This window comes from Calypte anna, chromosome 1 (genome assembly GCF_003957555.1).
Source record: "Calypte anna isolate BGI_N300 chromosome 1, bCalAnn1_v1.p, whole genome shotgun sequence".
Taxonomy (NCBI): Eukaryota; Metazoa; Chordata; class Aves; order Apodiformes; family Trochilidae; genus Calypte; species Calypte anna.
This window is the reverse complement of record NC_044244.1, coordinates 61,612,742-61,628,708: the sequence shown is the minus strand read 5'-3', so window position 1 is coordinate 61,628,708 and position 15,967 is coordinate 61,612,742. Positions and strand designations below refer to the sequence as shown.

The following is a 15,967-nucleotide window of genomic DNA, read 5'->3' as shown; positions in this document are numbered from 1 at the left end:
AGGAGGTACTTGCACTGTGTTTGCACCAGCAAGAGCCTAGAATAACTCACTGGAGCCACCAGGAGACTGAATCTGGATCCAGAATGTTACCAACTATCACAGTGATGGCACTTTCTAACTTTGCACCCTATGTCTTCTGCATAGACTTGAAGGCAACTCTACTTGCTTAACCTTCCCATTAGGTTGGCAGGCATTAGAAACCCCACCAGTTTCTCATACCACCTTACCCAAGTGCCAGTGAGCTGAGGAGACCACATCTTTCTCCTCTACCCAGACAGTCAACCACCCCAAAACCTCAGCAGCAATAAGTGGGACTCACCCCGCAAGGTTGTGAGGATCCTTGCAAAACTCCTGCAGCACTCCTGGCTGTAGAGGGGCTAAATGAGTTCAGTGCAGCCCCTCTCCCTCTCTTTTTTTAATAGCATTTTATCATATTCCCAGGGCACTCTCTGGCCTCGAAGCATTTGACTACTGCAGAAAGCTCAGTCACAACAGTCACAACATCAATTTTCTAAGCCACTGACCTGAACCAAGCTCTCCCTAGCCCTTGCTGCTGACTAGCTTTTCCAACAAGAGACTTAGTGATTATTGCTATAGCAGCAAATCTACTAGTGAAGTAGAAAATAAATAGACTTTATCAGGAAGGTAAATGATGGAGAAAACACCATTCCCTTAGGTAAAGGGGGAGCTGGCATTAGCAACAGCAGAAGGAATAGCATAATCCTGGAGAAGGAGAAATGGCATCTAGGTGGTTATCCCATCCCTTGCTCCCAGCAGGGCAGAATTTTTTAGCACTAGTCTCATTACTACCTCTTCTCTTACATATAAGCATCCCTAGGAAAGCAATTCTTACACGATATGGGAGCAGGCCAGACAGGGAGTTATAAATATGTTTACCACTGCAGGCAGATGAGTAAGAAAGATTTGAGAACATGCTGCCATTCATTGGTCTCATAGATGCTTTTCTGACCTGTCTGCCCCAGGGTCACCAGTTAGCAAGTCCTGCAGGACCAAGCCGTTTCTCTTACTTAGTCAGCCACAACACAAAGGAGCAGACTGTATGGGCAATGGCTCACTTGCCACAGCAGCCAGGAGGAGGCTGGGACAAACAGCACCTAATGGAGAAGGCAAGAAAGGCATCCAGTCCCAGCAGAGCTACAGCAAAGGCAAACCAAGATCACTTGCCAGAGGCAAGCACACCAGGTTGCACTAAGATTTATAAAAGCTGACTGGTTGTATTCTCCTGTTGGGTATCCTACAAGAGCTCCCTGCTCACTGCTGTAACCCCCACACTGGGGCAAAGCTCCCCACAGCCCATGCACTGAACTCACCACATGGAACAAGAGGCAGCAGCAGCAGCAAGATGAGCCCTGCTCCCACCATAGCTCAGGGAAAGTGCCCAGTGCTTGAGGCTACAGGTGAGAAACCCCCTCTCCTTCACTCCACCTCATGAGCCCCTCTAACAGAGGATGGGCCACTCAGTTCTGTCAGCTGAGGCTGCAAGGCTGCTAATCAGGTGGGTTGGGAGACTCTCCAGCCATGTCTTGCTGGGGGGGGCGTCACCAGCTCCTTGGGGTCTCCTGGTTGTAGTTTGCTGCCTACTTTGCGTGGGGAAAGCAGCAGGAGCCAGCATCCTCCCTCACCATTGCCACCTGGCCTGAGCTGCCACAGCCCTTGGGGCTTGAAACAAACCTCAGGGGTTTTTGTGGAGGAGGGTTAGCACAGCTGAAGGCAAGTTCAGCCAAATTCCTTGCTCTGTGGTCTTGCCTTGCCCAGTCCATCTGGGAGGAATGTCTTTATGTCATGGTAGTGAGTTTTCCTCTTCTTTCCCAGAGGACACCAAGGCAGTTCAGCACCTCTAGCAACTTTTCATCTGTGAAGCAATACATGGGGTTTACAGAGAGCCTTATGTAGCTGTCAAAATGCTGAGAATTATTTGACTTGCTGAGAATGATGCTGCTATCCACATACTGCAAGGGCACCTCTAGCGTGGAGCTGCATTTCCTTTGGGGCCAGGAACCCTGTCCACCCCTGGGTGCTGTGGTGCTCCTAGACATACAGGGTCCCAGCATCACCCTCCCCAGAGCAGACATCTCCACCTCACCTTGGGTGCTGCTGGGCAGCCTGGGGGCTGCAGTGCCCAGAGGAGGTGATCATTGCCCAGCCTGTCCCCAGCCCCCACGTTGGCCAGCTGGCAGTGGGAAGGCCCCTGTCCTGTATGCCAGTGACAAAGGACAACTGTGCCAGCAGGGAATGGAGGGAGGAAAGGCCACCATGCTGAATTCCTTATTTTGGTGAAAGGACAGAACCCACACACTGCTCTGTGTGACAGGGTCTGGACTATGACCTGGTCGTCCATTTTATTTCTCCGTGAGTACAAAGGAGGACCTGGTTATGGGGGATGTTGGGTAGAAAGATCCAGTAAAAAACCCTTAATGTTGGGATCTGGGAGAACTTCTGGGTGTATGGGCCGACTTCAAAGTAAGCCTGCAATTACCCTTCATGCTACAGAGGGGGTTTGCATACAGCAAGATGGGAAGAAACACTGTGGCTTGCATTCAGAGCTTTTGATTCCCTTTCAGGTCCATTGTTGATGGAGGTGGTAATTACCACCATGATCCTCTGAGTGAACCCAAGCCCTGGGAGCACACAGGAGCATCTGGGAGAAAGGAATTAAAACAAACTTAGATTCTTTTTCTGTTCCATTTTTGTCTTTGCACTTTGTAGACTTGACTCATTCCTGACAGATGTATGAAACCTGACATGAAGAGCTTATGTCAGTATAACATACCCAGTCACCAAGACCACATAAGCACCAGCCCTCATCCTTTCCCATGCTCAGGCTCCAAAAAAATGCCCACTCCAATATTTTTACAGGATCAGACTCAAACACAAGTGCTGCATAGTTGTTCCTATATGACCAATTACTGGGACCCCTTTGGCAGTGAAATGTAAGTCAAGTAAGAAACTTTGGTCCTTCCGACTCCAGAAGAACTTGTTCACAGTTGGCCCTAAGGAACAGACTAACCCCATAGCCAGGAGAACAAAATGAGACATGGCATTTTTCTTACTTTTTATATAAAATAGACATTTACATACAATTTTTTTTTGCAAAGACTTTGAGCATAACTCCTTAATGTGAAATCTAGCCATAAATCCCACAGTGAAAAAAAGCAAAGACTGCAAATTCCTGTACCACTGACATACATCCAGCAGCTGCTATGTGTGAATTTATTTTTTTTAAGGGTGTCTAATCCATGGGCTGTCTTCTTGTTGTTGGTTTGTGTTGTTTTTTTTTAAAGATATGCACAACTGATTAGAAAAAAAAATAGATACAGAAATAAGAACCATATGAACAACAGGCAATGCAAACATCTCCCACATGAGAGACACCCAGTGTAACATCCACTTCAGGTAGAGATTTCTGCAGTACTACAGTTGTAGAAGCCACTGGGGGTATTTTCCAGAGGAAACAAATTTTCAGCAAGTCAGTACAAACATGGCAATGAACTTTTGCACAGTTATCAAGATTACCTGAAGCAACTGCCACATTGAAACACTAGTGAATGCCAAGCACTTTTTAATTTTTTTTCCCACCCGCTGTTGGATTTAAATGTACATGAAAGCAAAATGGTGCAGTATGAAATTGCTGCAGGAGACTGAAGGTATGAGAGAAAAACCCTCTAAGGGCTAATTTTTTCCCAAGACTGCATAATTGCAGACATGAAAGATATAAATTGAGCACTTGGGCAAATTAATCACATACAGATTGAAAAGACTTAAGCACTCCAATTGTTTCACTGAGTTGGAGGACAATTTGGGCAAAAGATCATACAATTATATTCTAAATTGCCTAATTATTGAAATAAGAATGACAATTATCTTCTTTCACCAAATATTGTACATGATATCTCATTCTATAACTTGAGAAGCTTTCAGTCTTTGGAGATAATTTTAGGGAATATCCAGTGTGCCCTGCAAGTTAGGCTCTTATTTTCTTTTTTTTTAACTTAGACATCTTCTACCCATCTGCCTGCATGCACACCCCCCCATCCACATTGAGATGTCTGGAATGAAGGCCATTTGCACTGCTGCATTCTCTTACTGTTTGTCCAAAACAAGTTGCCTGCACATTTGTAGGAAAATCTAGTCCAAGCAGCCTATGGGAGAGAGAAAATGCCCCCACTGCATATTTTATCCTGGGGGATAGAGGAGGAATGGAAGCAAAGAATGCTGGACACTAAATAAGCAATAAAATGAAAACAAAATCCACCAGTTGGAAATATTATTCATGGGGAAAAGCAACACAATTATTATGCTTTTCATTTAGAATTAAAATGCACAGTGAGTCCATGAGAGTCCTGTCTAACCAGCTTTCTGTTAATTCTACACATTAATATTGGTGAGCACTGAGGTACAGCCAATGCAGCTTGCAGAGAGAACAAACTCTCCCCCACCAGGTACAGCTTCAGCCATTTATTAATTTGTAATCTCTGTGAACCATGCTGAGCACTGAAGTTGGCAGAAAGCAATGTATTTATAACTCATTATTTTAGAAGCTGTGCGATGCTAGAGGAAGAGGAAATTTCCTGTGATTAATTAGGATAATATCCAGTTTATCACAAGGTAAGTTGCTCAATTTATCTTCCACAATAGCATTCCATTTTGGTGGAGGTAACCCATTTCATATCATACTCCATTCTTCTTCTTAGTCTGCAATAAACTTTTCACAAGATTAATGTCCTGAACAAACACAGCATTTCAGCACGGATGCCAATGAGACAGGGAATCAGCCCAAAACTTCACGAGGGTTTAACTGCTTTGGTAGTTCATGGTCGGAATCGTTCTCCAGATATGCTGCCAGTTTGCAGACCATAACACTGCATAGATGGGGTAATAAAGTGCTGGTTCAGAAAAGAGGGGTTCATTACCAAGCCCTCCTCTCTCCATGACTACCATAAACCCAGCTCCAAAATGTGGAGAGTCATCCTTTCAGCATATAAGCATCACCAAGTTCAACTGGAGATCAAGCTCCGTGCCCAGATCTGGCAAGGGGATGAGCACAGCCCTGCCTTCCAACCAAACCACTTCCCTCACTAGGGGGGTGGTCTCACCTTTCTGTTATTCTACATAAGTAAGACAGTGTTGCAAAAATGGTAATCATTCTCCTGGATCTGGAAGGGGGACACCCAAAGCTATGTTATACTTTTACATCTGCATTGGTCAAGGTGGCTTTGATCGTGTTCTAGACCAAAACCAAGCCAATAATTTCTACCAGGTCTCTCAGGAAAGACAAAGTGATTTAAGCCTAAGTTAAAAACACAAAATGAAGTCTTCCCCCTCACATTGCATTACTATAAAAAATACTTCTTCTATATTTGAAAAAAAAATACATTTTTTTTCAGCCACAATTTAAAGCCACACCGATGTGGGGCATACAGAATATATAGCATTCATTTAATATATCTTTATGAGGCAAAGTTTATAGCTGATACACTTTCTAAAATGAGACGTATCATCCCCCAACTCTGTCCCCCACATTTCAGGTCGCTGTTGATGCACTCTGCAGATGTGTCCCCTGTGGGGGGCTGCACCAAACACAGCTCTGCCAGCCCCCAGCCTCACTGCCAGCCCAGGCACACAGGGCTTTGGTGAAGCTGCCCTGAAGGCAAACTCACCTTGGAGTGAAGCAGAGAGCTTAATGGTCCTACAACTTATCAATGAGCAGTGGGGAACTGACTGCTCCCAGAGGACATTTCAGCTTTGGTTTCCCCATCCAACAGGACTTTGCTGACACAAGCCTCATTCTCCTCCTGGACATCCTGGCAGAAGGGGCTCTGCAAAGCTAATTCCATGTGTGGCATACAGTGGGGAACCTACAGAAACATCAGGTCAGCAAGTCCATGGCCATAAAATTGTGTGAAAAGACAAGGGTGGCTGACCCATCCCCACCATCTCCAACCTGCCCCCAGCCCCAGAAAGCAAAGTAGGCTGCTGTGGGCTGGGAGGAGAAGGAAAAGTTCACCAGCAGAAGAATTGCTTGGGGTTTTCCCAGCTGCTCCCTTCAGAAGCTGGTTTGAAGGGAGGCAGCCCAGAAATATGTCACCACCTTCTCCCCAGAAGGGTCTTTCACTCCCACCTCTGCTCAGCTGTAGGCATTGGCCACTCTCTTTGGCCAACAGGGACCCCCCAAGTCCAGCCTCATCTCAGTGGGAGCACATTCAAGGCTCTAGCAGGTCCACAAGCCCGAGCAGGACAGACATCTTCACCACTCTGGATTCCCTCTGAGCTCCAAATACAGACAGAGCCATGTTAATAATTTGTCAGTAATTTGACTACAAGTAGTGGCCGGACACAAAGTTTTTAAATGGAGTTATCAGAACCACCAGCACACAGCTGCCCCATCATGATGACTGAATCTGGAGATTCCCAAGGTGCCATGGTCAGGAAAACCTCAACCCGGGCACCACATGGGTCACCACCACTCAAGTTTTTCCTGGCAGATGTGTAGCCAGGCATTGCATAGCTAATCTGAGCTGCTCATTACTAATAATGCCAAGCCCTGGGCTGCTTTTCTGTTGGGATTGCCCACAATCAAGCTCAAATATAACAACCTCTATGCTACCCTCCTGCTGTTAGAGGAAAAAACTGTTGACCTAGTCTGATGTCCAAACCCAAAGGTAGTGGCATCATTAACATGCTCTGTGAACTAGTACAGACTCTGGTGGAAGCAGCAGAAGTGCTGCTATTGCAGTGACAGTATGGTCCAATGTGCTCTGCAGCCATATGCTTTGGAAGCATCATTAGGGGGAGTTATTCAAGCACATCTCTGTGGTCCTACATTTTTCTGACTTCAGACAATACAAGTCACAACACCCAGCCACGTGGCCAGCTGTGATGGATACTGCCCAATTCGTATAAAACTGAAAAATATATTAATTATTTGACTATTATAAGTTAAATAAATAAAGCTAAAAAATAAAAGCCCCAATTCAGAAAAGAATTTGTTTTCCCACTCCAGTATTTTAAAATATAGATTTATAACTGATTAGCTATAGGTAATTTTCTGTGTCTTTGGGGGGAGGGGTGAGAACACTTTGATATAATGTTTTGTCAGTGTTATCACCATGATAAATGGGTTCTGTCCCTGCACACCAATTAGAAATGCCTCTTTAGCAACTTTCCAGGCTAGGAAATCTTCTGTCATTTTAATGTGGCTTTACTTTGCCCCCTTTATTGATCATATTGTTTGCTAGTTGTTTAGTTGTTTGGTTTTTTTACTGGGCAATGGACAGGAAGACAAGTAATTCAAGAGCTTCCCATTGCCTTTGGATGCTTCCATTTTTTTCAGAGTAATAATTATTTGGTCTGGAGAGAGAGGGCAAAGGGTAAAGCCATATGATATTTAACAATAATGGCATCATGAACCTGAATTACTACAGAATAATTTATGAGTAAAACATTCAGGTGAGGTTTTCTGTCAAAGGATCATTTGTCCTATTTGTAGAATCATTCTTCTAGGGTGATACTCAGGTATCATTTTCCCTTTTTTAGAATAATTTTCAAGTCACATTTAGAACTGCAAAAGTGGTCACAATTTCCTCAACATTAACCCCCTGAAAAAACCTTTTTATGTGACCATCTTTCCTGGCTCAGAAGGGCCTGGCAGTATTTGCAATGAAGCCCATCAGTGGTACTCTATGTGGATGAAGTGAGCCTGTGTTGAGTAGCAGGAGGTGCCACTTCACCCCTGCTGCAATGGGTGAGTGCTTTGTCTCCATCATTTCCCCAGTTATAACCAAGATACTGTAGCTATAGGTCCCACCTGCACTCCCAGTTTAATGAAAATGGGTTCAGCCTAAACATGAATCTTGATTAAAGAAAGGGTTTCATTCATTCTCCAGCACGTCCCACAGGAGCCCAGTGTCTCCTGCAACTTTGGTCAAACATAAGCATGCATTCAAAATCTGCCTTCTGAGTCCCATCCAAGTTCCTTCATCATCATTCTGAGCATCAGGCTTCCTCCACACTCTTCTCCAAGGGGTACGAGTTTCCTTCCACTGGTGACTGAATGCTATGTTTGGTCTTTCTCCTGAACTTCCTGAAAACGTTTCTCCAAGCGATCCAGCTTTGCCAGATTCTCCTTCAGCAACTTGCTGTTTGGAACCAGCTGTAAGGCTTTCTCATAGTAGCCACGGGCAGTGATGTAGCTCCCCTGCAAAGAAAATGAGTGACAGTTCTTATTTTGCACAGAAAGTTTTTTCCTTGGGAATGGTGAAGACTGTAATAAATAAGGATAGAAGAGTTTATAAAACTTGATATTGTTAGGCAACAGGAATACTTATTCATTTTGAAATGGATAAGCAAGTGCCAGTAGCCTAAGCTGGATCAAACACACATGGCAAGAAGTAGGTTTACATTTTTCTGTTACGTTGTACTAGAAGAGTTAATTTTACTCAGAGGATATCACACAATGTGACTCCTTCAGACCCAAATCATAATGATATGCTAAAGTATTCAAAAGATAAGCAAGCACGGGGTGGGCTGCCTATTTCCATAATTTCATGCCAGTCTTCTGCATTAGACATCTTTATTAAATTAATTAGGTAGAGAAGAATCTTAAAAGTCAGCTCAGGGTGACATGTTTCTAAGGTAGGTCAACAACTGAAGCAGGAAAACTTCAGTGATGGGAAGGTTGTTCCTTGCAGCCTGCCTTCTTAAAATATGAGATTCACATTACAGGACACGTATTCTTCAGCAACATGGTTAGAAAATTCTAGTTGGGGTGGACAGACTTTCCTCATTTTTGGATAAAGTATGTGAGGGACACTTACTATTCACAAACACGCAACTCTTGGTGGTCTTAAACAAATTCAGCTTTCTGTCCTGATTCGACAGCTTAAGAAAAATGGCCATACCTTGATGTGCTCAATGCCTCCCATATTCATCCAGGCCTGTGCTTGGTCAGGGTTGAGTTCCACAGCCCGTTTGTAGCTCTATATAAATATGAAACATTTTTAGGTTAAAAAGCTGACTCTTCAAACAAAACCAGTGCTGTAGGTGAAAGAGAAATGGAGTTTCTTCTCCTTCTAAATCCATTTAAAATATAATTTTACATTCTTCTTACAATGCACAAGCTGAATTTCAGTTTCTTTACAGCAGAGGCAACAATAATTTACTGCTTCCCTGCTGTGCTCATCTCACAGGTCTTCCCTGCCCACAGCACTGTAAAGGAGCCATACCAGTCCCTGGATTGGTCCCTCTCCTGGCCACCCTCCATCACTGGACACTGCATGTCCAGGTCATTTCCTTGGCCAGGATTCTGCCAACCACAACACAAAGGTGGGTTGTGGAGCTCTACATCTGCAAGGCTTTAATTTGGAGGTTTTGCCAGGACCTGAGGGCAGTGCTATCCCTTCCCATTGCTTTTGCCACTGTGCATGAGGAAAGAAGGTGAACTGCTAAGCTGCCAAGACCAACAGCCTGGGTGTATGCACCAGGGAGTATTAGATGCAATGAGTTAACTCTTTATCTTTTAACCTATGAAACCATCCATAGGGCTGAGGGCAGTCGTACCTCAAAAGCCTTGTCAAGGAGATTCTGTTCTCTTAGCTGGTTTCCTTTAGTGAAAAAGAGCTCTGATATGACTCTTGGATCCTTTGGTTTTAGCTGAAGAGCTTTTTCTATAGCTTCAAGTGCCTGTGGAAAATGAGGATGAAAAAAGAGGATGACGTGTTACTGTACTCTGCACCTTTCCACTCTTTATGCTCTCATCACCACTAGGGACTCCCAGCACAAAAGTAAACTTCTTCTTTCCCTTCTTGGCCCCACACCACTGGCACATGTGGAAATGAGTTTTTTAGATCCTTGTGGCTGATGGTCAGTAGGGCTGACAGCAGGAGAAGTGGTAAGAAACCACACCACTTAGCTTCAGTGCCCATACCTAGCTAAACAGAAGGTTTTAGTAAAAAGAACTTCTCTAGTGGATATGTGCTAAGGCATGTGACATGTCTCTGGAGAGATAGGGTGTCAAATTAAGCCTGAGCACTCTGTGTTAGCCCTTGGGAAAAGGGTACCCCATGGCCACTGTACCTTGGTGTAGTGCTCCTGCTTGCTGTAGATGGCTGAGAGAAGGCGGTAGCACTCCAGACACTCTGCATCCTCGTTAAGGATATGGTTTGTCATCTTTTCAGCTTCTTTCGTCCTCCCCATCATTGCTAAAACCTGAGCCTGTGGAGCCACATTATAAAAGGGTTATTATCTTAAAAAGCTCAGACCTCTTTTATACACACTGCACCCAGTGGCTGGTGCTGGGCTCACGCTTCTCCTGTGGGTGGTGTTAAGAGGCAACTCGAGAACATGTGAAAGGACCAACCCTTCCTAGCAAGTGAGGGGCCAGTCAGATTTTCTCTATGCCAAGTGCTGCTCAGCTAGAAAGGCAGTGTCTGATCCAAGGGTCTGAGGTCAGGAGGAGTAGGGAGAAAACAAGGACAGGTGAGACAGTCGCTGGATGGCATGTGTGGAGGTAAAACCAAGCATGGAAGTAGAACCAAGCTCTGAGCCTTGGGTCAATATTCACAGTAATGCAGCCACCCCAGTCCATTTGAGTGGTCCTGCCCTGGCAGAGCTCACCCCACACTTACCAGTGCCAGTCGGATCTCTCTGTTGAAAGGCTGCAGTGATGCTGCTTCTCTGTAAACCTGCAAAGCTTCTTCATACCGCCCCGTGTTGTAATACAGAGCCCCCAGTGGAGACAGGATTTCAGCCTTTCGGGATACCTTCAGTGCCCTGAAATTTGGGGAGAGATGTTTTCAGGTTGTATGGGATCAAAGTGGAAGAGCAAAGTGTGGCTTGTGCTGGGATGGATGATTAAAGATCTGCACCCTGCTCATCCCACCCTAGGGAGCACAAATCTAAGATCCCAGGGAGGAACCATAAAATGTTAGGGGTTGGAAGGGACTTCCAGAGATCATGTAGTCCAACCCCCTGCCAAAGCAGGATAACCTAGAGCAGGCCACACAGGAACACATCCAGGTGGGTTTTCAAAGTCTCCAGAGAAGCAGACTCCACACCCTCTCCAGGAAGCCTGTTCCAGTGCTCTGTCACCCTCACAGTAAAGATGTTTCTCCTCATGTTGAGGTGGAGCCTCCTATGTTCTAGCTTAAGCTCATTATTTCTTGTCCTATAAATGGGCACCACTGAAAAGACATTGGCCTTATCCTCTTGACACACACCCCTCAGATATTTATAGACATTAATAAGATCCCCTCTTTGCATTCTTCTTTTCTCAAGGCTAAACAGCCCCAGAACGAGCACACCAGCAGCAACAATTCCTCTGGCCACTTGAGAAAGGGAGAGGGCCACCATGAACCTGCATGTGAAGATGAAGAAGGATGGAGGGTAGCTGGAAGTGGCAGGACCTGTGGACTGTGAGCACAAATCTGGATGACAAAAAGGAGACAACTTCTGTCCACCCTGCTGCATACTAGAAGTCAGAGTCTGACTACTGGCACATTGATGAGAAGGGCTGGAGTTCCTAATGGTGCCATGGTTTTGGTGATGGGCTCTGCAGCAGTTATGGCTATTAATGGTGCAGCACCCACAGACCAGCTTTGAGCAGTGTAGGAACAGTGCTAACAACCTGCTCATGCCACTAAGCCTCTGACTTTATCACTACAGCATCCCCCAACCAAAAGCAGCAGTGTGTCCCTCCTGGGGGATTAGGAATGGAATGCTCCAGGGAAGTCAATGCTACCTGAGTCCATGCTGCCTCTCTAATCACTCACCTAAAATAGCCAAAGGTTTATCTGGTTTCAAAATGGATGGAGAAGGAAAGGAGGAAAACCCCACATGCACTGAGAGATTCATGTATCAGACGCCCTTTAGCAGAGACAAGCTGTACAGGGGGAGGAGGGAAACCTGTCTCCCATCCCAAATTCTTACCGCTTGTACCATGCTTCAGCCTCTTTGTTCTGCCCCAGGGAGCGGTGAAGCCTGCCCAGGTTCACCATGGCCACGTGGTGAGTGGGGCTCAGGAGGATGGCCTGCCTGTAGTGGGACACAGCTCGCTCAGGAGCCCCTGGAGGGAAAAACAGCTATTAAACTGGTGCATCTGAAAAAACTGTCACAAATTCAGCAAGCAGTAATGTTCTGAGTTTTATTTCATCCATTGCACTATGCATGAGAACTATTTTCGGAAAGAAATCCTGCCTCAGCCTTTTAGGATTAACTGTAAGGAAAATTGCTGTCCAAACTAAGATTTAGGCTCCAATATTCAGGAATGATCCTGAGAAACAGATTTTCTAGGGGTGGATTTTTGCAAGTCAAGGGTACAGACCCCTGATTGAAAGCACCCTCTGATCACCCTGCAGGCAGAATGCACCCCCTGTGCTAAGGATGGAGCCCACCCCAGAGAGGGGGCTGGAACACTTGTCCCACCTCCTGGTGGAGCAGACTTCCACCCTGGCCCACTGGAGACAGGATCAATGGAGACACAGAGAATAACCCACTCAGTATTCCCTACAGCCTCACCAGAGCTGCAAAACAGTTCCAGCTCTTTCCAAACTATTCCCTCCACCTCTGTTGCATTGGCCCTGCTCAGTCTCCACGCATTGCTCAACCAGAATGGGAGTGGCTGCCAGTGACCAGCTAATTCCCACCTCAGGGCAATAAATCCCAGCCCACAGGTGCCCAGGTGCCCACACTGGAGCAGACAGGAACCAGTTCTGTGTTGCAGAGGAGCCATTGGGTGGCACTGCTTCACTGTCTGAAAATGTCCCCCGGTGCAAGGTCCTGCAGTCCATGACATCACCAAGCACCACAGCAAAACAGAACACCATGCAGTAACAGAGGTGGCAGGCCACAAGCCCAAAAGCCTAAAGTTCTGTTTCTAATGGGGATTTGTTTGTTTGTTTGTTCATTTTTTGTTTTTTCTGTTTTCTAAATTATGGCTTTCCTGAAGATCTTGCGGCGCTTTCCTCAGACAGAGCCTGCTGACTACCTACTAAATAAATTAGTATTTTATAAAACAAAGTTCCCACACAACATATAGTTCCTGCATTTCAACAATGTGAATATTGTATTTTTAATCCCAGAGCTTGTTTCAGTCATTTGCACACTCTAGACCAGATAATCTCCTGATGAAAACTGAAACAAACTCACAGAGCTTTGTCCACCAACAAAGCTTTTCGGTATTGGCATTTTTTTAAGCCAAGATACTTCACAATGTATTTAATTCCACTTCTAGCTGGAAGGCAGAACTTGAAAACAGCCCACGCGTGCTGGGACACCGAACACACACTGCTGTAGGAACTTTATTTTCACAGCTTTTCAGATCTGGTTTCTTTGAGACTACCTTTGCAACATAGAAGTAAAGTTGTTACTTCTTGGCTTTTCCTTTACAGGAGAGAGAAGGGGCATCTCTGTAGGGAGATAGAGAAGCACTTAAGACTCCTCCAGTGGCAACAATACATCTTTCGGGGTAGGACTTTTGAAAAAAAGTCCAGAACCAGCCTGAATCTTCTCCCACAGATGAACAAATGTGTTCAAAAATTGTATCTACAAAGCTTTCTGTGAAGCAGCTGTTCCTGCACCTCAGTCTGTAAGCCCAGCAGTGTCTCCCCTGCCCAACACACAGGGATAATGAGCATCCTCGAAGGAGACACATTAAGTGCCTGTGGCCACTGCAGAGCTGCCCAGAGCTAAGGGTCCTCAGAGCTGGCATTGCTTGAGTCCTGCTGCACAAAATCCTGCAAGTTAACTAGAGAAGTGTTTCACAGCATCTTCCTGAGCTTGCCAGGGAAGAGCTCAGCCTGTGACCGGCTTGCTGCCAGCTGCTTCCTTCACACCTTGTCATGTTTCCAGGAGGGTTATTTACACACCATGCCTGAAGAATCAAAAGTTAGTGGTTTGGTTTTTTTCCTGTTGTATGTGGGGAAGTGCGGGAGTAAACCAGGAAAAGTTAAGTTTGACTTAAGCAGAATAAAGAAGTGCAAAAAATAGAAAGAGCACTGCAGCGCATTTGAACTGCAATGTCTGGCAGGAACGGGGCAGTTTATCTGGGTTGGGAAGCAAAGATGAGTGCAATTGTCAAGAGTGAAAGTACTGAGCAATTCTTATAATTCACAAGCTCACATTTTTCCAGAGCACAAATTGAGAACCTCAACCTCTTGTTGCTAATGCCATGATGCTTTTTTTTAAATTATGGATACTTATTTTGGCTTTGTATTGATTTCATATTGGTACAAAAGAAGAGTGACGGCTGAGCATCAGCTCAGAGGTAGTACCAGCCAGCTGCAGACTGACAGACACTATTGTCCTTTTGTCCCAAGCACCACCAGAGCTGGGTGCAGTGTGAAAGGGAAAGACTGGGTAGCAACCATGCACTTTAAGCCTGTAATACTTCATCATGGAGGCCCAGCTCTCTTCTGGAGGGCGACAGTAGTTTGGTTTATGCTAGTTGTTTGTCAAACTTGGCCTTGCTTATAAAGCTGACAATAAAAGTGGCAGTTACAGAGGCTTTTTAAATTTTATTTTGTTATGTGGATGCCAGGCATTGCCTGAGTCCAGGTAAGTTGGATAGGAACTAGGAGCCCAGAAAATAAAGGCCCCATGGTATCTTAGGTGTTGGTTTCACAGATGATTGTGATTTAAAAGCCATGTTTGGTTTTACAGAGGTCACATGCAACCTTAACAGTCCAAGAGTCACTTTGTCACGAAGTAGAGCTGCAAGTTCTCCAAAGGCCATAATGATCCACTCATGTACCTGAGATTTGGTTTGCTGTGCCTGAAGAACCAGCAGTATTGTCAGGGTGCTGCCCAGCTCAAACTGAAGAGGACAACTGCCTATGTGAAGACAGTGAGAAACACTCTAGAAAACAACAACAACTCTGAACATCACTGCCACACAGTGCCTGCATTGATGATGAATTTCAGTTCACTGTAACATCTCAGCTGTACAGAGATATTTATTTCCAAGCTACAGTGGAGGCACATCTACTGCTTCAGAAGCTTTTGCTACCCTTTTAGATGAGTTCTGCTGAATAATAAAAAGTCAAAGCAAAAAAGGCACAGAGGGGTAACCCTTTGCTCCTTCTCACTTACCAGTATCAACCAAGAAAACACCATAGTTGTTATGGAGATCAGAGCTCTCTGGGCAATTCTCTATGCCAGCCTTATAGACCTCCTCTGCTTCCTTAAGCCGTTCCTTAAAAGAAAAGGAGAATTCTTAGCTATGGAAGAAAGGGTGTCAGCAACATTTGCTTCATACCTGCATTTTGTAACAATACCCTCCCTGTGCAGGGAGCTCAGAGTGCCAGTCACTGCACCTTCTAGGACACCAAAATTTTACCCCATGGCATGGATGCCATGTAGCTGCCATATGGTATCCCAGAGCAATTCAAATAACTTAAAGCTATACATTGGAAATTGGAGCAACCTGTGAAAAAAAGAAATAGCATCCAGAAAATGTGGCTCCTGTGCAACATCAGTGAGTCCAGCTGGGCACACACCTGGCTAGGAGACACACAGAAATGGGGGTTGGTTCTGTTGAGAAATATCTGTCATCTGTGAGCTGATTTTATTTATTTAATGAGCATCTTACTGGCTAACTTCTTCCCTCTCAAGCTCTGCTGTTTGTTCCCTTAGCAGCAGAGAAAATGCAAGGACTGAAAGCTTGGCGTGCGTGATGCCCAGGGGATGGGGAGCTTGTGATGAGGGAAGCTGGAGGAGGATGAGGATCAATGGAAGAGTGGGAAAAATCTGACAAGATTCAGATTAAAACCAGGCATTGTCTGTGTGTGAGATGTAGCTTACTGGGATTGATGGGATGTGCCATCATGCCAGTTCCCAGATGCACTGAGACATTACATTTTGCACAGATTTTAAGTAGGTTTGTGGGTACTGAGTATTTCTGGGAAATACAGATCATTTCTTTGGGAACATCCTGCCCATGCAAAGTGTCCCACTG

The 15,967-nt window shown here is 45.2% G+C and overlaps 1 protein-coding gene across 1 annotated transcript in view; it reads right to left on the bottom strand.

Moving 5' to 3' along the window:
* Nucleotides 1-3,061: 3,061 nt before the first annotated feature.
* TMTC1 (transmembrane O-mannosyltransferase targeting cadherins 1) overlaps nucleotides 3,062-15,967 on the bottom strand; it is a 144,361-nt gene continuing 131,455 nt past the window's right edge. Inside the window, exons 14-20 of the mRNA XM_030469098.1 lie at nucleotides 15,103-15,205; nucleotides 11,944-12,079; nucleotides 10,644-10,788; nucleotides 10,093-10,230; nucleotides 9,577-9,699; nucleotides 8,919-8,996; nucleotides 3,062-8,215 (exon numbers count right to left, since the gene is read on the bottom strand). Of these exons, the coding sequence (XP_030324958.1) occupies nucleotides 8,075-8,215; nucleotides 8,919-8,996; nucleotides 9,577-9,699; nucleotides 10,093-10,230; nucleotides 10,644-10,788; nucleotides 11,944-12,079; nucleotides 15,103-15,205 (864 nt within the window). The 3' untranslated portion in view covers nucleotides 3,062-8,074. The remainder of the gene's footprint in view (nucleotides 8,216-8,918; nucleotides 8,997-9,576; nucleotides 9,700-10,092; nucleotides 10,231-10,643; nucleotides 10,789-11,943; nucleotides 12,080-15,102; nucleotides 15,206-15,967) is intronic.